The sequence below is a fragment of the Anastrepha ludens genome, chromosome 3, assembly GCF_028408465.1.
Source record: "Anastrepha ludens isolate Willacy chromosome 3, idAnaLude1.1, whole genome shotgun sequence".
Taxonomy (NCBI): Eukaryota; Metazoa; Arthropoda; class Insecta; order Diptera; family Tephritidae; genus Anastrepha; species Anastrepha ludens.
Genome location: NC_071499.1, coordinates 18,321,683 through 18,343,474, shown reverse-complemented (window position 1 = coordinate 18,343,474; position 21,792 = coordinate 18,321,683). Strand labels below are relative to the sequence as shown.

The 21,792-nt window shown below is 33.5% G+C and overlaps 1 protein-coding gene across 4 annotated transcripts in view; it reads right to left on the bottom strand.

Moving 5' to 3' along the window:
- Positions 1–21,792, bottom strand: part of LOC128857074 (innexin inx1) — a 66,789-nt gene that overhangs the window by 23,801 nt on the left and 21,196 nt on the right. For all 4 annotated transcript variants that reach the window (XM_054092639.1, XM_054092638.1, XM_054092640.1 and 1 more), the window contains exon 2: positions 5,023–5,623. In XM_054092639.1, coding sequence (XP_053948614.1) covers positions 5,023–5,271 — 249 coding nt within the window. In that variant the 5' untranslated portion in view covers positions 5,272–5,623. The remainder of the gene's footprint in view (positions 1–5,022; positions 5,624–21,792) is intronic.

Below are 21,792 nucleotides of genomic sequence, written 5' to 3'. Positions count from 1 at the left end.
ATTCTGAAAATTATTGTAACGTTTTAGATGAGCTCAAGAAAATAATTCGTGAAGAAAGACTCAGCTGCAAAAGAAAAGAAATGCTTTTTCATCAGAACTATGCGCCTTGTCTCCATCGCATTTTTGCAATGGCTAAATTCCTTAAATTAAAGTTCGAATTGTTGGAGCATCCTCCGCATTCACCAGATTTGGCGCCTAGCGACTTCCATCTGTATCCAGACATAAAAAAAATGTATGCATGGAAAGCGTTTTTCATCAAATGATGAGCTCACAACAGCTGTGGAAGCGTATTTTGCAGCGCTTCCAGATTCTCACTTCAGCGATGCAGTTCATAAATTGGAATCTCTTTGGGTGGAGAACTGTATTGATGATCAGGGAGACCATACTGAGAAACAAAGTGCATTTCAAACCACACAATTTTGTTTTTCTTATCGAATTGCAAAATTTATTTAACAACCTAGTGCCGTCCACTGCAGGCTTTTTTGGTAAAGCTACAATTTCTTATATGCCAAGCCGAGTGTATTATATATATACATTTTTTTTTTAAATAACAAAATTTTCACATACATGTCACTGCTATTATTTTGCACACAGTTGTACATACATATATACATAAAAAAAAAATGTGTTCCTTTCAACTCCAGACGCATGCGCGCCACAAAAGCACGTTTGAAAGTTCTCCAATTTCCTATTCTGCGAAGCATTCACTGCTACAACCTACGATTCTGGCCACTGCTTGTCGGTTTAACGTTTCCTCTTGCAGACATTGAATAAAAAAAACCAAGTTGCTGAAAAGAATATTTATATGTACATATGTACCCGCAATGCTTTATACATTTTTTTATGTGTAAGTATTGTATTTTTGCAAACTTCTTCGATTTATTAAAGTAAAGTAAAAAAAGGAGGCACAAAACAAGTGAACCGACTTTCTGCAAAACGAATCATTGCGCATGCGCAGTAGCTGTGTGCCGGCATAGAATGCGCGCCGTGCAAAATTTAAATTAATGCTTTTATGTCGACCCGCCTACAACTCTCTTTTCATATTTTCTTCTTCTCATGTTTCTGCTGCACATGTTTCTTTACTATATTTATTGTATACATATATATTTACATAAGTATGCATGTATGTATGCGCACTTCTGACGTTGTGGAAAAAATCATGAATAGTTGGCGAAAATCGGCCTCCTAACCAAGCGACTGTTGTTATCGGCGGCGCATTCATGGGGGCATGCCGGTGTAGCTGTTTTAAATTCAGCTCGTTTCCGTCTAGCGATACTTAATGTGAATATATTTATAGATATTCTTGCATGCATGCATACGTACGTACTAAGTAACTAAGTGTGCGCGGTGCTTGACCAGTGGACTACGACGACGTGTTTTTAATAATTCATAAATATTAAAGCCAATGCTTTATTTATAAACAATTAATGAAAGAAATTTTTGGTTCCATTTTTCTTGAAGACTTGAAGAAAGAAACTATTTTTGACTTCTAAGCCATTGAGGTAAAGTTTGAGCTGTCAAGTACCACCTCAATGCCTTGTGACTATACTATAAAGGAATTAGAAATTATGTCATAGTCAACTTATTAGCTTATTTGCTATCAGCCCGATTCTGAATAGAAACTTTGCCGCAGATTTTTCCCTGTGCCCTTTCTTTCTAATATAAATGAAAATTCCTAAGGAATTTTTTCCACTTTCTCCTTATGCTTATCACAAAGGAATTGCGACAAAGAGAAATTGTGTGAGAGAATGTGAAGGCATTTTCAAAGGAATTTTCCGTCAGCAAAGTGCGAGGAAGCAGTCCATAAAAGTGTAAGAATTTAAACTTTTCAATAGAATTGAATGCTAAAAATTGCTTTCTAAGTCAAAAAATAACAACAAGAATCAACCATGAGGCAGGGAAATACTAGAATTGCGTTAGGGTTTTATGAAGTCAGCAATGAGGAGATTAGCAGGAAATTAAGCATTGTAAAATTTGCCTAATCTTTGTACATGTGTTATATAGTATTACTAAGAATAATAGATTTGAATTTTTTAGTAATAATATTTTTTTCTGAGAAAGTTTTGTTTAATTTATTCTTTTATATTTAAAATCAATGCAATGGTAAAAAAGGAATAATTTAAAAGGACTTTTTTTGTTAATTTTACATTAACCGCGGCCGCCGTAGTCGAATGGGTGGGTGCGTGACTACCATACGGATCTCGGTGAAAAACCAAAATTAAGGGGTTACATGGGTTTCGTCGGGTAAAAAAAGGGTAATTTTAAATATTATTTTTTTCTATGTAAAAAATTATTTATTTAATTAAAACTTTTTTCTGTCTTACACTCGTAGATACATATTTAAAGAATAATTTCTGAAATTTCAAAAAAAAAAAAAAAATTAAAACTCTTCCATTGTGGCGTCATTTCCGGTGACCCCCCGAAAAGAAGGTGCGTCCGCGTTGTCAGCATAACTCCTGACAGGATCAACCAAAATGAAAAAACAAAATTAAGTGTTTTAGTTAAGAAAATAAACTCGTGCTTGAACGATTGAAAAAAAAATTGAAATTTCGGCAGACATTTTTCCAAAAAAATGAAAATTTCGGTCAAATTTGCTTAACATTTTTTTTTTTTTTAAATAGTTACAATTGAAAAAAAAATCCTTCGCCCAAGCACGAGTAAATTGTATCTCGAACACCTGTGTAAAATTTAACCAAGATCGGTTGAGTAGTTTTCGAGAACATTTGACAACCGACTTTGAAAACAAGGTTCCGAGAAAAACGCGTTTAAAGTTTTGAGTAACAATAAAAGTGGCTTGGAGCGCACACCTTCCATTGGCTGCATCTCCGAAACTATTATTCGAATCGACTTGAAAATTTTGCATAATATTCTTGAGGTGTTGTAGAAATTAATAAGAAAAAAATAAATTTTTTGAGCCCACGAAATCATGGAGGGAGTATAGAATTGGAGGACTTTTTTTGGGGGGTAAACATAAAATAAATCCAAGAGAATACAAGTCCCCGGTAATATTTGTGATCAGGCTGTATAATTAGTTTTTTAGTGTTGAAATCGCTTTATAGGTAACCGACTTAAAATTTTGAAAATAGAATAATGACATGTCAAAGTTAAGACAATATGAATTTGTATACATATGTATATGTTAGTGTGTATGTTCACAAAAAATTTGTATTCTCTCTTTACTACAGAGTCGCAACATTTAGGACTACCGACAAGAGAAAGATAAGAGTTGGCGGTAGCAGAGGAAGAAGAAGTCCTTCTCTGCGTTGCAAAGATCAGGTGGAGAAGGACTTGGTTGCACTTGGTGTGTCCAACTGGTGGGGGTTAGCATGCGAAAGAGACGGCTGGCGTGCTTTGTTGAACTCGGCAAAAATCGGATAAGAGAAAATATTTTTATTTACTCAGCTTTATGAAAAAAACCAAAAATGTTTGTATACTACATAAATATAGTAGAGTATTTCGTTTACAGTTAACCTAAAATTAAAAATAAACACCAGGTTGTTATTTGATCATGTGTAGATATTTAAATATTTTGTGGTTAGATTAGGTTGTGGGCCGAAAAATATTTTTAAAAAATTCTCATACATAAGTCCTTTATTGAAAGCTCTAAGTAATAAAAAAAAAAGTTGTCATTCAATTTTATTCTTTTTCGCGTAACTATAACTATTACTTTTTTATCTGAAAATTGATTTTACTTTCTGATAATAAAATAAAAAATACAAATTTGCCTGCAATAAAATGACGACACAATATTGCAGGCAGATTTGTATTTTTTATTTACCTATATTAACATTCATGTCATTCTCCTTACTATCGGCTATGGAAGTTGATGAGTTGATAAATCGATACTGTTTTGGCTAAAAAAATAAATAAATAAATAAGTGGCTCGTATACTTCTGTTAGGTGCTTGGCCGCGCTCCTCCTCCTCCTATTTGTGGCAACCGTCTTGGCGTTGTTCCAAAAATAGAGCGCCCTACAGCGCTCGACTCCGAATGGCAAAGGGTTTTTATGAGCATGTTTTGGTCAAGCCTTCCCCAAATTTGTGGTCGAGTTGTGTTAATTTGTTTACAAAATGCAGACTCCTAATCTTATAAGACGCCATTGAGCGACAGATGGTTTTTTGCGAAACGTTTTCAATGCAAAAATATGCTTGTCAGTCTTGGGAATATTTTAATTGTAGCGACAATTAACAGATATAAAATGATTAAGTATTAAATGCAACCACTACAAGTAGGAATGTATTATTTGTAATTGTGGAGAATTTATTAACTGTTAATTTTAATGGTAATAACTGGTAATCAATGCATTTCCAACTTTGGTTTGCTATAATTAAAAATAATTTCTTTTAATTGGTTTATGAATTTAATAAAATTTTTTTTTATTTCCTTATTTTTTTTTTATTTTCTTATTTTTTTTTTATTAGTGTCTATTTTGTTTTGGAAAAATCCTTTATTAATTTTGAATAAAAGTGCTTTTATGAATAAAAGTGTTTTTGAGGGGCGCAAAATTAATCACCCAATCGGTTGATTTATAATTTTTGCAAACGGCACAAGACGTCAATCATATTTGACACTTGCCAACTCGATACCAGTAGTATACATACAGACAATGAATGTATAGGTTAAAATAAAGATTTCTGTCACTCAAACTCATTTCTCTTGATTTAGTAAAAATGTTATTCCAAAAGAAACCTGGTAGTAGGGATGCCAATGCTTGAAGAACTTACTTTGCAGGCCGAAAGAAAAAGCTCTCTGTGACTCGGAGAATCACCCTTTTCATACATAAATATATTTTTGAGTAAAGGCACACATACACACATCCAACTCAATACCTCTGTGTGTGTTATGAAATGCATACGAATTTTATGTTTAAATTCGAGAAGCCTGTTATGAGTGACGGTAATTTAATATCGTCGCGGTGCTTACCAACTACCCACAAACACACACACACACAAAAGCAAATAAAAATATATAGAAGTAAGTGGGTAGATAAGCATTTATGCAACTTAAAATTGTTCGCACTCACCTGTCGCTTGAATGCGTCTGGCATCGTAAACGTGCTGTGAATCCAACAGAACGTATTCACCACGTGCGTCGGTATGCCGCTCACAATGCAACTAATCGGCTGACCTACAAATTGTGTGGCCGTAATGATCATACTGCAGGTGAGCAACAACACGGTCGTAAATGAGTTGTGCAGTCGAAAGATGGCATTGTCCGTCTGAACGGGCTGCCATTTCAGATAAGATTTCAAACCGACCAGTAACTTATACATTTTGTTGCATTAATTTCAATTTAGTGACGTAATGTTCTGCGATCTCTCTCGGTCTCTCTCTAGCTGTCTCTCGCTCTCTCTCAATGTAGATTACGTATAAAATAGAATAGCAAATTGGCAGTGTGTAAATGCAAATCCTTGGAATATTTGTCCTTGTAATCAGCAGCGCCAACTCAAATGGCAGTGAGTAACTAAATAAATCAAAGTAATGAATTTCCTCGTTTCTTAGTGCAATATTCTGAAGGTCAATCGTTGTTGTTGTATGAGTCGAATGTTAAATGAGTCACTATCGAAGTATGGTTGTATGTAGGCAGACGTAGAAACATCAAACGATCTTGCAAATTCATATCAGCTGTAAAAGAAGAAAATATATCGTTTTAATTTAATTGGCATGAAGCGGAAAAATAATCTCGGAAACAATGACTAATTGATTTGTTTTGCAAATGATTTTCTTAAATGCATAAATGAGTACTTAGAAGTATTTATTATTGCCCTAATTACTATTAATTCGTGCCATTGCCCTACTTAATTTTTATAAAAATATATTTCATATTACAACAAAAACCTCAAAACGCATAGTTTTAAACTTTGTACAAAATTTTTCAAATCAAATCAAATATTTCAACATTTTAACCCGAGTTTTTAGAATTTGTTTGGGTATGCAGTTTTATAGCCCATTGAATTTTAGTGTAACAAAATGTAAGTTTCAAGTCACTACAAAGTACCGTTAATTTTTCACAACTCTTTTCTCGCTGCTTACCTAGAAAAATTTTTAAAATTCTGGTTAAAAAGTTGAAAGTTTTGATAAAATTTTGAAAAATGTTGTTCACCTTTTGAAACTATGTTTTTTACGCGGTTTTTATTGTAAAATAAACTGTGTATATTCTCAAATAAAAAAAGAGGTGTGCTTATAATTTTGCAACGGCTGTATATGAGAAGAAATCGTAAGTGTTCGTATCAATAGTGGTTAGGACAAGTATGTACAGGGTGTTAAAGCACGAATGTAAAAGACTTACTAAGGCAACAGTAAGTGTAGTAGTTGCAATTTTTTTTTTAATATTTTAGGATAAAAATCACTTTTTTGCAATTTTTTAGGATGAAAACACCTTTTAAAAATTCTTTTCCAAAAATATATTTTTATTATTTTGTTTTTGGGAGAGTAAATATTTTGTAGTTTGTAGTTGAATTTGTTTTGTTTTTAAAGATAAGAAATACTTTTTAAAACATTTTTTTCACCTTTTAAAATTTTTTTGTGATAAAAAATACCTGTTTTTGTAATTTTTTAGGATGAAGAACCTTTAAAATTTTTTTTTTTTTTAAATATATTTATTAGGTGTTTTTCATAATTGTTTATTAAGTGTTTTTCATAATTGTTTAGGAAAAAAGTTATTGGGAGCCAAATATTTTGTAGGTAAAATTTTTTTTTAGAATAAAAAATATCTTTCAAAATATTTTAGGATTAAAAATACCTGTTTTTGTAATTTTTTAGGATGAAAAGCCTTCAAAAAAATATTTTTTTAGTTGTTTTTCAAAAAAATATTTTTATTAATTGTTTTTTATAATTGTTTAGGGAAAAAATTATTAGGAGACCAAATATTTTGTAGTTAAACTGTTTTTTAGAATAAAAAATATCTTTCAAAATATTTTAGGATAAAAAATACCTGTTTTTGAAATTTTTTAGGATAAAAATACCTTTTTTTGTAATTTTTTACAGTGAAAAAACGTTTTAAAAATTTTTTTCAAAAAAAATATTTTAATAATTTTATTTTTTTATTTTTTAGAAACAAATTTTTGGGATAACAAATATTTTGATTGTCATTTTTGAAATTTCCAATTTTAGTATAAAGTTTTTTAAAGAGTAGCTTAAATGTTTATACATTTTTGTTTTACTTTCCTAGGATAAAATATATTGTACTTTTAAACATTTTTTTTTATAAACAACAGTAGCAGTAGCTATGAGGTAAAATAAGCAGAAAAGTCTTAATAAACATAGATTCGCAAACGATCGGCTTTGGATATATGTATGAGAAGTTGCAATTTTAGTAATTTTTAAAAAACCTCTCCGTAGCATATATTTGGTTCGCATTTTTGATTAATTTGCAGCTGTGGCTCTACGGGAATATTATAGACCATTTTTTTTTTAATATCTACAAGACCTTTAATTTTCTTTTGCTTCTTTTGATCCGCACTATTACCTACTTAAATATTTTATATTCTTTTTAACACCATGTACAAATAGCAGTTGTAACATATGCAGAGTGAATGTTGTTTTTGGTTCTTAAACAAATATAAGCTAAAAAATATTGTAACGAAGTAGGAGATATTTTGCATGAAAGTACTTTATTCGTCAGTATCCAAATACAGACTCTCACTTAAAAACAGAGATCAACTTGAGCAACATAAGTCCCAGAGAGAATGCAATTACAGATTTACCTTCTGCTCAAAAATGAACGAGACGTTATCAATAAAACGGTCCGCGGATGACATATGGCAAAAATAAATTTTTTGTTGGATGGTAGGACTGTTATAAGCTTGCATGGCAAATTTCAGCGTGATATGTCACATAGTTTGTTTTCTGTGCTACTGTAAACAAGTCAAGCTCGAGTGTGTTCTTCGAATTCTCTTTTATGACTTCAATTGTCTCATAATGTTTTCCACGGAGCGGCAACTTGAGCTTGGGAAACAGGAAAAAGTCACATGGAGCCATATCAGGCGAATACGGTGCTTGCGGAATGATATTAACATTCTTTTTGTTCAAATAATCGCGAACAAGACGTGATGTGTGAGCTGGTGCATTATCGTGATGCAAGAACCATGACTTGTTGTCCCACAATTCCTTCCTTTTAAGACGAATATTCTCGCGCAAACGCTTTAAAACGTCTAAATAATATTTAGCGTTAACCGATCGGCCTTGCGGAAGGAACTCTGAGTGCACAACACCTTCGTAATCGAAAAAACAGTCAGCATAACCTTAATTTTTGAGCGACTTTGGGGTGGTTTTTTGGGTTGATGTACGGCCCTCTTTGAACGATTTGTACCACTGGAAAACACGTGCACGCGATAGAGCAGAGTCCCATAGGTTGTCTGCTACATTTTTAAGGCGTCTGAAGCCGAAATTTTGTTGGAATAACAAAATTTCAAACAAATTCTTTGTTCAACTTGAATTTCCATCGTTAAATTCGAAGAACACACTCGAGCTTGACTTGTTTACAGTAGCACAGAAAACAAACTATGTGACATATCACGCTGAAATTTGCCATGCAAGCTTATAACAGTCCTACCATCCAACAAAAAATTTATTTTTGCCATATGTCAACCGCGGACCGTTTTATTGATAAAGTCTCGTTCATATTTGAGCAGAAGGTACACTTTTATAAGTTTTTTTTAACACTTTTGGAAATTTACGAATTTTTTTCCAACAAAATATTTTTATAAGGTTTTTTTTTATTTTTTAGGATAAGAAATACTTTTTGAGAACGTTTTTTTTCGAAAAAATTTTATGTTATTGTTCAAAATTTTTGGAGAACAAATATTTTGCTTGTCAGTTTTGAAAAAAAAATCTGAAACTACACCTGCCATTTTGGTATACAATTTTTCAGGGTGTAGTTTAATATTTTTATTTTTATTTTTTAGGATAAAAATAACATTTAAAAAATTTGTTCCATAAAATACACTTTTATAAGTTGTTGCTTGTAACACTTTTGGAAATTTACAATTTTTTTTTATATATAATTTTATAAGTTTCTTTTTAATTTTTAAGATAAGAAAAACTTTCTGAACATATTTTTTTGGAAAAAATTTTATGTCATTGTTCAAAATTTTTGGAGAACGAATATTTTGCTTGCAATTTTTTTAAAAAACCCATACCTCCAATTTCAGTATAAAGTTTTTTAATGTGTAGTTAAATTTTTTTTGGAATTTTTTAGATTAAAAAATAATTTTAAAAAAATTGGAAAAAATTTTATGTCATTGTTCAAAATTTTTGGAGAACGAATATTTTGCTTGTAATTTTTTTAAAAAACCCATACCTCCAATTTCAGTATAAAGTTTTTTAATGTGTAGTTAAATTTTTTTTGGAATTTTTTAGATTAAAAAATAATTTAAAAAAAATTTTCCAAAAAAATATTATGTACATTTTTTTTTAGATTTTTATTAGGTGAAATATACTTAAAAAAAAATATTTAGAAACAAATTTTATGTTCCTGTTTAAAATTTGTAGGAATTGTTTTTAGTCATCTCTGAAAAACACCACTTCTCAGATTTGCTCTTATTTTTTTTATTAATAGCTGAGGCTATGCTTGATAAACCCTGAAAGTTGCATAGCAGGATTCCCCTAACTTTCCCAGTTATACTCAAATACGCACAGCGAACCAGTGAAAACACCTTGCATCTGCTCGCTAATGTACGAGCGACGCTTCGATCTATTTGCAAAGGGACGTAATCAAGGTTGGGCATAGAGTACTAAATAATTAATGCAGTAAGCGGATAGCTAAAACACTGAAAAACTGAGGACTTAGTGAAAAAACAAACCCCTATTTTAACTAACACTAAAAAAATTTGTGATAGTGCAAAATGCCCAACTCTGGACGTAATATACGAGCGCTTCGCCAGACCAGTATTTTACACCTTTGACTAAGTGGGCAATGGTAGTTTTGTTCTTGGTAAGATGACTTTATTCCTTCTGTCTACATTATAGAAGTCCCTCATACATATGTAGATTTTCTAATACTCTGATGAGCTATAAAGCTGATTTTACATAAATATTAGAAATCTAATATAGTTGAAACTTGGAATGGCAACAAATGCTATAGCTCTGCAAGTACTCGATGTGGTGCCTGCTGGTGGTGGCAGCAGAAAAAGACGCCATGCTTGCGTTTCACGTCTTCAAAGTACTTGAGGGCTGTCCCTTCAGACAAATGCGTACATCCGATGAAGTAGATAAGAAAAAAAAAAAAAAAATACTATTCAATTAAGTAATAAAAATTCCAGCACTTATCTATGTCTAAAGCCAAGTTTGTAAGACATTTCCAAAGAATTTAAGTCACACTGCCATCATTTCGAAAATAAATATTTTCAGCAGATTAAGTACAATGAGTCACATTCATATGTCTTCGGCGCCATTACCACTTACGCACATATGCATGGATGTCACAGCTACTAAATGCGACGCTCCAACTACATACATATTGCATACACATACATATACACATATACATATACATACATATTTTTGAAAATCTTAACAGTCTAAAATTGTTTTGTCTGCTAGAAATCGTGAAAGAAAAATTTCTATACAGTGCCATGTGGAATGCTAGCGTAAGGAGAAACAGCCATCCCTGTAAATATTCTAACTCATTTTAGCGTCAGAAAAGTACTCATTATTTCGTCAGTTATGAAATAGAGTCTGAAATATAATGCTTTTCTAAGTATTTACTCTGGTTGGTAGGTAGGGCAAGTCTGGTAGCTGCCAATATGACACTCTTATACCTGTCGTAGGCCCATTGCGATACCACTGTAACTTTTTCCTTACACTGGCTTTTATAAACGAGCTTAACTACATTAGTTTAAGATGCTTTATATCCGCTACATCTGCTGAAAATGTACTACCAAGCATGTAAAGTCTTCTTCTAGCTAACCCTTCACACCCACAAAAGAGGTGTATTGTATAACTTCTACAGTAGTATGGAACTCCCAGCTTTATAGCTTGGTGACCGGTTAATACACCTATAAAAGTTCTTGTATTCTCTCTGTTGAGTTTTAGCAAGCATTTTGAACGACCACTGTTAAGTTTCGGCCATGCCAATTTGCTTAATTCACATGTTGTTAGGTTTTACCATTTTTAAATTACTAATTTAAAAGTTTCTCTGTCTATCAGTAATTTACAAGTGGCTATGGGCATGGGCATCAATGCTTTCGTTTCGGAGTTTATAAGATACTATGGCTGTTTTTGACAAGGGCATTTTGGACTCTAGCGCTTTTATTGCTGCCTGGCTGTTTGGATAATACTTTCGTGCTTATCACTGTAAGTCTTTCCTTAATAGCAGTAACCGCTTGAAATACACTACAGTTATCGAGTAGGCGGAATGATTACTTTATCTCCAGTTTTTCGGACTAGACTCCTCCACCAACTTTATTATCTAATTTTGAACCATCTGTGGTATTAAAAAAAGTATGTTTTTCAAGGATAATAAGTCGTAGATAAGTACAGTAATGGAATGTGTGTATACATTTTTGTTTGCTTTTTTATTTGTTGTTGGAGTTCTCGATCAAAGCTAAAATTTAAAATTTTTCTTCACTATGCAAAGATATTCTTGAAAACTGTATGTGCTTTTATATTTTATATAAGTATGTATGTAGATATTTTAAAAATATATATATTATATAAGTATGTATGTATGTATGTATGTATGTATGCATGTACCCATGCATGTAATACTGTAATAATGGCAAAAATGAGTACTCTTATAACATTAAAAAAGAAAAACCTGCAAGTCATTATGACACTAAAAATATTATTGTACAACTTAGTCACTCTCATACATACATACATACATACACACATATGTGGGTTGCCATGCGAAAAGCAGCAGTTGACAAAGTCAAAGTCGAAGCCGTACGGCTGACACGTTTCGCTGTGTTTTTGCGAAATTCACTGGAAAATACGAACTGAATTCAATTAAAATTATTACTACAACAACTGCCGGCTTTTTTCCTATGCAAATCAGCCGGCTATGGTCGACTTGGCTGCTCTATTGCCGCAATTCGCACTTATTACTTCATAAAACAACAACAATGCGGCAAATAAATAATGAATGATTGAATTGAGAAGAGGAAGAGAAAAACGCGAAACGCGTTAAACATTTTTAATTTACTCGCGCGCCTAAAATTCCAGTAGCGTCTCAGTCGAAAGTGCATTGCACTTTGTTGTCATGAAATGGCAGGCGAGAGTGAATTGTTGCGATTGCGCATAACTGAATGGCAAATTGAATCAGAATTTCGTGTTTTTTTCCACCTTTTTCGGATGAATTTATTAATTTAGCGCGTCTGGTACTTTGTTTTTTTTTTTAATTTTTTACTTTTGCGTTTTCTGCAGCAAATTGCAGTTAATTTAATATTTATTATTTTTTAAAGTCGCTTTTTAGCAGTGCATGCGGGAAAAAAGGGAAAATTTATGTCTGAGTAATCAATGATTGCATATGAAAAATTGTCTTAAATTAATTGGCTGCTGCGGCTTCTCATGAGTTGCGAAAGAAATTCCAAGAAATTTGGATAAAATGCGTACATCACACATACACACATACATATAATACATACGCATGCATATACATACACATATTAACATATATGCTCATATATCCTTTTTTTAAGTGTTTGGACGAATTTCTTCTCTAATCGCTGCTGTGCGTCAGGTTGTAGTTCTACCGGTGCAGGACCCACTGGTTTCAAACTTTTGGGTGAGGGTGCATATCTGTGAATTTTTTTACCCACTTACTTGTGCACAAGGTTATTAGAAATTTGCTGTTAATAAAGGGTGATCAATTTAGAGTTACCGAATGTTCAAATTGAAATTGAAAATTCAATCTTTATTAATATACAATATTTTTGTTTGGAACCATTCATGAAATTTTGTTATTAAAGATAATCTCTTTCAAATGTTGACCGCAACTGCGCCCTAATTCCGCCATCCGTAAACACCAATTTTGAATGACTCGCGCCTCGCTGGAGGACTTCGGTCGGTGTCTCGTGAATAACTTTCGTGTGTTGTCTTCCAATGCCTCAATAGAAGCTGGTTTACCCACAAAGCATTTAGACTTTAAATACCTCACGATAAAAGTCCAAAGGTGTGATATCACACGTTCTTAGTGGCTAATCCACTGCTTCGAGATGAGCTGTATGAAAAGTAGCGCCGTTTTGTTGGAACCAACTACCAAAAGTTGTGGAGATTAAGGGCTTCAATTCTTGGCATCAAAAAGTCATTTATTATGGCGCGATAACGTTCGCTACAACGTAACTACAACGATGATTCCTCCAGCTCACAGATCACACCAAACGGTTGTTTTCCATGGTGTAATGGCTGTTCTTGAATGACTCCGGGTTGCTCTTCTGACCAAATACGGCAATTTTGCTTATTGACGTAGCCATGAAGCCAAAAGTGGGCCTAATCGCTGAACGAAATTCGAGTACCAAAATGCGGATCTTCGGCGAGTTATTCAAGCGCCCGCGACTGTAATTATGACGCTTTGGAAGATCGGCTGGTTTCAAATCTTGGACTAGCTGGATCTTTTACGCTTTCAAACCAATGCCTTTACAGAAAATCGCCCAAGTAGTGCCATAAGATAGGCCAAGTTGTTGAGATCGGCACCGAATCGACTCTTTCGAATCTTCGGCAAAACTCTCTTTTACGGCCACAATATATATACGGAAAAAGTAGGTATTTAGTGTGACAGTAGTCACGCGTGATCTATTAAAAGTACCCTATCGGAAAACATTACCTCCAATCTGATCTCCCGTTACATACAAATAGATCGGGTGTGTAAAAACTAATTACAGTCTTGAAGGAAGTCTGTGCGTAAAGAAGTTTTGTAATGAGTATTCGCAAAACTGTTACAACAACCACTAGACAAACAACTTACAGTCGCGCACACCTTATTTGATACAGATACGATTTTTTTTTATAAAGTATTCTATATTCATCCGCAAAGTAGGGGTCAAAAAATAAGAGGGTGTCCTGGCGTGCATGATTTCAACCCTCCTGGTGATCTGAAAAATAAAAACCAAACGGATCCTTAATTGTTATAGATGCCGCTATCGAAAGAGCCTTGGACAAGTTAAAAAAAAAATTTCACAATATGGCAGCTGTTTGAAAAAAAGGTTTGTTTTTTTGAATATTCCATTTTTTTGACAATTTCGTTTTTTTTTTTGAAAATATTAAATGAAAAGTTATAGTTTCGTGCTAAGGTCATCCGAAGAAGAAATGTTTAAAGAACATTCTCCCGAAGTTTGAAGTGAATCGGTCTATTAGACCTTGAGATATCCTTACCGCCAGCTCGAAAAGAGAGTTTTGAGAAAAACGCGTTTGTTGAGTTAAAGCGGGCAGATCGAAACCGATGTCATGTCATGGCTATAACTCATGAAACAATAGGAATTTTAAAAAATCCTCTTAATGACATATTCTTAAATGTCTAAACTTTGAAAGTATTTAAAAAAAATTTGGATTTTTTCAAAATTCTACACTAGAATATCCCCTTAAGTCATGGGTAATTGTGTTAATGGGTTCTTATGCAATATTTAAAGTATTTGTTATTCATAGTTCCAGGTTGAAAATCATTTGAAATTAAATTTAATAAAAATGTGAAACATATTGTGAAAGAAAGTGATTTAATTATCCAAAAATCAAAACCTGCTAAAGTCAAATAGGCTGTTTAGTTACAACCCCACAAATATACATAATTTAACCTGAAAGAAATAGGAGGAAGCTAAGGCGCATTAAATGAAAATTTCGAATGATGTTTGTAACTATGTAAATTATAAAATATTTATTTCTTAACAAAAGAATTTACAAAAAACTTGTAAGCTCAGCAAAGCTAGCAATCGTAGTCATCTCCAAGCTGGTGCATTTGAAAAGAACTCCCAGCAGTCGACTCATACTTGCCTAGTAACTGCAAGCGATTCATATAATCTTTGGTGTTAACTGCAGTGGCTCTCACAGCAGTGGACTCACACTTGCACTGTTACTGCATGGTATGCTTTAGAGTTGTATGTGTATGATGTGCGCTAGTTGCACAGTAGAGAGCATGTTCGTTTATGTAGGCGACCAGCAGTTATTTCTGCTTAAGTTCTACGTATGTATGTATGCATAATAAGAAAGTTTATTAATCATAAAAACGAAAAGCAAAAACAATTTCAGGGAAAACAGAACTTGAACTCGCGGACCTAAGTGTCATTGCAGACCTAAGTGACAAAAAATCTGTGCTCAAAGTGACAAAAAATCTGTGTTGAAAGTGACAAAAAATCGATGCTGAAAGTGATTCTGAGAAAATCCCACATACACCAGCTGTTAATGTCTTATGCAAATAAGGCGATGAAGCGTTGGCGCGTTATTACTCACGCTGATCGAATAAATTTGACAGCATGTGTTAATTTCATTTTGTTAGAAAACCTAACTGTTAAGCTTAAAATAGTGATAGTGAGTCATTAGAAAAAAATGTTCTATAAATTCCAAAAATTTTCCTTTTGGAAAATCGAAAGTAGTCATAAACAAGAACTAGATATGACGCGGAAGAAGATGTCTCCACAGTGCAACGCGATTTATTGCAAAATTTTTAAACAATTTTTATTTTTGTTATTTTTTAATTTTTTTTTTAGTGTTTTTATGCAAATATAGTTCATACTACAACAAAAATCATGAAACCAAATAAATAAGTTTCGAATTTTGCACAGAATTAAAAACAAAAAATCAATAAATTTGCATTAAAACTTTTTCTGAGGTTTTTAGAAAAACATTTTTTTTATATGGAGAAAATGCAAAAAGTCGCCAACAACAAACAATTTTCAAAAAAAGTTCTAAAATTCCAGCACGCACTTTGTGTTACTTTAAACAATATCATGCAAGGTGGTGCAAAACTAATAAACCAATGATGTTTTTGAATAACTGTTTTATTACATAAAAAAGTGCTCTTTACGACGCACTCGAATAATAACTAAAAAGTTTGAAATTTTGATGATAATTTTTTGATTTTTAAATAACTTTTTAACTCTAAATTCTAAATTCTGAATAAAAAATTTGAAATTTTGATCAAGATTTTTTTATTTTTAAATAACTTTTTTATTTTTTTTCTAAATTCTGAATAAAAAGTTTGAAATTTTGATAAAGATTTTTTGATTTTTGAATAACTTTTTTATTTTTTTTTAATTCTAAATTTTGAATAAAAAGTTTGAAATTTTGAGAGATTTTTTTATTTTTGAATAGTGTTTTTTTTATTTTATTTTTCTAAATTCTGACTAAAAATTAGAAATTTTGATGGAGTTTTTTTTTTTGATTTTTGAATAACCTTTTCATTTAATTTTTCTAAATTCTGCGATAATTTCTGACTGAAAAGTTTGCAATTTTTATGGAGATGTTTTGGTTTTTGATTACCTTTTTTTATTTATTTTTTCTAAATTCTTAACTTTTTTATTTAATTTTTCCAAATTCTACAACAAATTCTGACTAAAAAATTTGAAATTTTGATCAAGATGTTTTTTATTTTTTTTCTGAATTCTGAATAAAAAATTTGATTTTTTTATTTTTAAATAACTTTTTAATTTTTTTTTCTAAATTCTAAATTCTTAATAAAAAGTTTGAAATTTTGAGAGAATTTTTTATTTTTGAATAGTGTTTTTTTATTTATTTTTTCTAAAATCTGACAAAAAAAATTATAAATTTTGATGGAGATTTTTTGATTTTTGAATAACTATTTTATTAATTTTTTCTAAATTCTGTAATAAATTCTGACTGAAAAGTTTGAAATTTTGATGAAGCTTGAATGGTTTTTGAATACCTTTTTTATTTACTTTTGCTAAATTCTTAACTTTCTTATTTAATTTTTCTAAATTCTACACAAATTCTGACTAAAAAATTTGAAAATTTGTAATTTAGATGAATAGATAAGTAGAAAACATGGCGAAAAAGATTTTTGTCCAACCCAGATTCTTAGCGGATATGGTGGATTTTTTGTGTACCTCAACCGTATTAATCTAGCAGATAATTCGATCTGTCCAGAATGCCAGCGAAGAAGAGAGTGCAGCACATGAGACTTTTCTCTGTGCTAGATTTTACGAAGATCGCTCCGAACTCTCAAATGTCCTCGGTGTCATCTCCACGCCAGATAACGCAAATGCTGAGTTCGAATGGGAAATGGGAGGCAGTAAAAGAGTTTGCAGCAAGGACCGTAATAAAACTCCAAAACTGAGAATGAGAGCGCAAAGCGGAAGCTAGGCAAAAGCGACCAAGTGAGAACATCCAACAGATGCGTCAAACAAGCTATGTTGAGGCAGATCTCCTGCGGGGGTGACTGTACTTACGAACAGACGACAAGCACTAACGCCTGAGGCAAGCATCAAGACGAACCCAAACAAACGCAGAGTCGAAATCGAGCAACGATATTGCAAATATCCGATGTCTCATTGGTCACAAATTAGTATTGGAGGCTTTCGATAGCGTATAACCCCCATACGCAACTAAAAGAGGTACCTGGACGTAGGTACCTGGTGTGTTTGAAAAGTACAAACGCGGCACCATCTTGATAAACTGCTTTCAGAAGTCCCAGGGTGGAATCAGCCGAGAGGGAGGAATGTTATAGTGTGTTATTGTGGGAGTGGTGTGACGGCACCTTTGATGATACTTCTAACATTTTAGATTTTAACCTCCGCTGACAAAAAAAAGTTTACAAACAGACAAGCAATGGAGCGTGTAAAGCTTGAAAATAAAGATTTCCGACACTCAAAATAATTTTTTTTTATTTAATAAAAACTTTTCAAAAAAACAAAAATGGATGATTAATTTTGCGCCACCTTGTATGCACACCCTAACGCTTGTAGTTGAAGCAATTGCGTCGGTATAGTATAATGTAGAGTACAGTGAAACCTCGAAGGAGTTGGAGAAATGCTTCGTTTTATCTAACAATAGTGCCGTTATATTTATAGAATATATCGATACAACGAAAAATGCTAAATTTGTTCAAGTGTTTTACGGCCATAATTGGTTTTTTGGTTTTTATTTCCAAATCAAACAATAAAGAAAAATATGCAATGCCCGCAGTTTCCCGAAACCGCATGAAAAAATTCAGAAGGTGTGACCAATATCAAACCGTTAACCCGCTCTCAGCGAATTTGAAGGAAACAGCTGACTGGCTGACGCAACCAAAGAGAAATTGACTACTGAAGGTGGCGTCTTCGCAAAATACTTACTTTATTTTTCGCAATTTCGACATGGACCCTGACGACACAGCGAACTCGGAAGGCGCAACCTTGTATTCTATCATCTTTGGACGTTACCGGTGTCATAACAGCAGCTTGCTTACGAATAAACTGAGCTTGTATTAGTGATGTACGAAACAAATTAAGACAGTCTTCGCTAACTCGTTGCTTTGTTGTCGTCTGAACAATGGCTGATTGGACGCGGGTGTCAATACGTGAGAAATGAGCGTGCAGCATTCTGCTGCCGAATACCTGGTGATGTATGATAGTAGCCAAAGTTACTCGCTCAGTTTCGTTGTTCACCCTAGCTGAAGGTCAACCGTGGTAATCTATCATCCTTGCCCGAAACTGCCCATTTTATGTTTCTTTTGTTCGTTCTCCGTGGCTATTCTCTACTCAGAGCTACTTTGACAAAGTAATTTTATTTCTCACTGGCTCGAAGACACCAAGAAATAGTTCGGATGAGTTTGCGGAAATTGTCAAATTAGATTTCCAACTGGTTTGTGTGAGAAGAAGAGGAACTAAACTTAGGAATAAAAAAAAAAAAATAATTTTGATGGTTTATTTCCATTAAGAAATTGTGTTTTTGTGTTTCAGTGCTTCTGGGTTGTTTACGGTATTTTTCTTCTTGATTGACGCGATAACCGCTTACGCGATTTTGGCCGAGTTTTGTAAAACATCAAGTGCAGCTAAGTCCTTCTTCACCGGATTTTTCCAACGCAGAGGAAGCCTTCTTCTTCCTTTGCTACCACAAGCTGGTACCCATTGAATGTTCCGCAGAATCTTTCTTTCAAACAACCCAAGGAACGCCTCTTGGGATATTGTTATCGTCCAAGCTTCCGCGCCTTACAGAGGATGATTCCGAGAGTACCTCATTGTCATTCACTTGGATGTGGCCAGGACGATTATTCTGCATACCGTCCAAGCATCTCACAACTTCCGGACTTCGCCCAAGAATCCTCTGCATAGCTGCCAAACATCCGTTTCGGAGCGAGCTAATGTGAGAATGCGAATCAACCCAGGATATCTGGCTGTGCGCTCGGTTTGGGACCCGCCACGTAAAAATCCTTCTCCAATGAAAGACACAACGAAACCTCGGATGAGAACTGTTTACAGTCTATTGAGGGGGTATATCGTTCTTATGCTCATTTACCCGAAGCTTGCCAAAGCTAAAGAAAAAACGCACAAAACTTCGTCATGTAGAGGCTTTTGCTAACGGAACTTTAACTGTCAATATATTCCAAAAGGTCTTCATGCTCAAAATTTCTTCGTTATTATAATATTTATGGAGAATTTTTATGTAAATTTATTGAAATTTTGCAATAACAAGGTTTTACCAAGGAACTCGGCAAAAATTTTGTTCTATAGACTTTCTCGTTATATCGAGGCTTCACTGTATGAGTATAAATTTAAGTAATTGCAGCTTTAAAGTGATGCTGCCCAAGCATGAGGCGTGACGTTAGTGAAGACAGGCTAATTATAATATAAATTCTATTGTTATAGGGTCTGGCGTGCTGACAGCGTTGCATTTTGAAGGTGCGAGTACACACATCCATGTCATATTTGTATGTATGTGTGTATGTAATAGGTGGTAGAGTGAATTCAAAGCCGGGAGTGCGATAATATGTTTGCATAGATATTAAATGTTTAAGTACGCGAGCGGTTCAATAAGTTCTAATGAAAAGCTAGAAGCAAAAAAATTATTTTAAAAATTAAAAAAAAAATATTTTACAATAGAATTTTTTATTTTTATATTTTTTAGCATAAACTCTTTTAAGCTCTGTACACTACCCCAAACATGTTTCCAAAAGTAAGACTTAGGACGGTTGCTTGGTTGGTTGGTGGAGGTGCCGTCTGAGTGACACATCCTAGACTCAATTAGCACAAAAGGTACCATTTTGGGACACCACTAGTAGAACCACTGCCATTATTATATCACACCAACTTGATTTGACTATAAATCTGCCTATGCCATCTATTTTCTTTCCTGCAATTTCTATCAATTTGGTCATTGAGAATTTCCCCTGGCATTGTACGGCGTAGAGCACCCTAGACTTGGGCACTCACACAGATAAAGGAAGACTGTCTCGCTAGAATCTTCTTGATTTCAGCTTTTACATCTATCGTTATACGGCCACTCCATCTTCCTAGACGCAGCCCACTGTTCCCACTTCGGATACTCTAGAGCCTGTAGAGCCCCCTGTCTTGCCTGCCCATCAGCTTTCTTATTTTCTTCTATGTTTCTATGGTCAAGTACCCAGAGGAGGGTGATGTCTGACATTCGCACTAAGGCATTTAATTCTTCTTTGCATTGTCTGATGATTTTTGAATTTATTGCAGGTGACTTTAAAGCTAAGATGGCTGTTTGACTAATTGAAAAAATATATACTGCCGTAGTTGTTGTGGTTGATTTCTTATTATCTTGCAAGCTTCCCTTATCCTAAGAACCTTTGAAAGATATTCGAAAGGTACTCGAAATTGGTATTTGTTTGGGCGATGATCTCCGCATTTGACCGTCAGCCGTTGTATGCTGAGCCATGTTTAGAAATAAAAGAAGTCGCTAGGGGTCAAACTCAGTGATTACGATAGATGTTGTAATCGTTCAAACTAAAATTACATGATTTTCACCATGGAAACTCACTATTTGCATTCCTATAAATAAGCAAAAGCTTCTGCTTCAATCGGTAATAAAAATATTAGAGGTGCTATCTAGGGAATAAGCATTAAAAACTGATCGTCGTTGATGCTACTAACACCTCTTGGAGTTTCTAAGGACTTATTGAGTGACCCTCGTACAGTATTTAATAGCAACAAATAATGTTATGAGTAGATTGTGCAATTTTGATATGATAGTGCAAGCAACAGGTTGCGGCAAACATTCCCTGCTGGGGCTTGAGGAAGCAAAACTTCGCCTAGATGAAGCCAGTGTCAGAACCAAAAAGTGTAGACACGTTTTTCGCGCATTAAGGCTGTGTTCACACGAGGCTGAGTATTGATTCGAACCTAAATGGACTTTCTTTCTTCTTTTTGACTTTCCAGAACTCAATAAATCCCGAACTGTATGAGTTACTACATTTCCTCTAAATTATATTAAAGTCATTAACGAATTATTAATTAAAACGTGTCCCTTTTACACGGATTAAAAATAGAACTGAAGAGTGGAGCTTGCGATATCTTAATGAAATGTTTTGCATCCCGATACACTCGGTTATCATTGAACACATGGTATGTAGCGAAGCCTTATACCAGGTTATCAGGGAAACCAGGATTCTAAACGATTTTAGCTATGCACTTATGATTCTTTGAACCTTCCTCAAAAATTCGATTAATTGAATATGTTGAAGGATATCCGATAATTTGGGAGAAGCTCACGAACCCTAGATGTCCAAGAATAAACTTTAAAAGCGTTTTTCTAAGTTTTTGAAGTCGGTGACCCCTGTATTTCAAGTAAATTTTATATTTTCGCTGGAAACCGCGATTTTTTAAACATACATTTTTCATTTTTTTTTCTCGGTTGTGAGCTTTTACTAAAAGTCGTTCCATTTTGGTAATTTTCAAAAACAA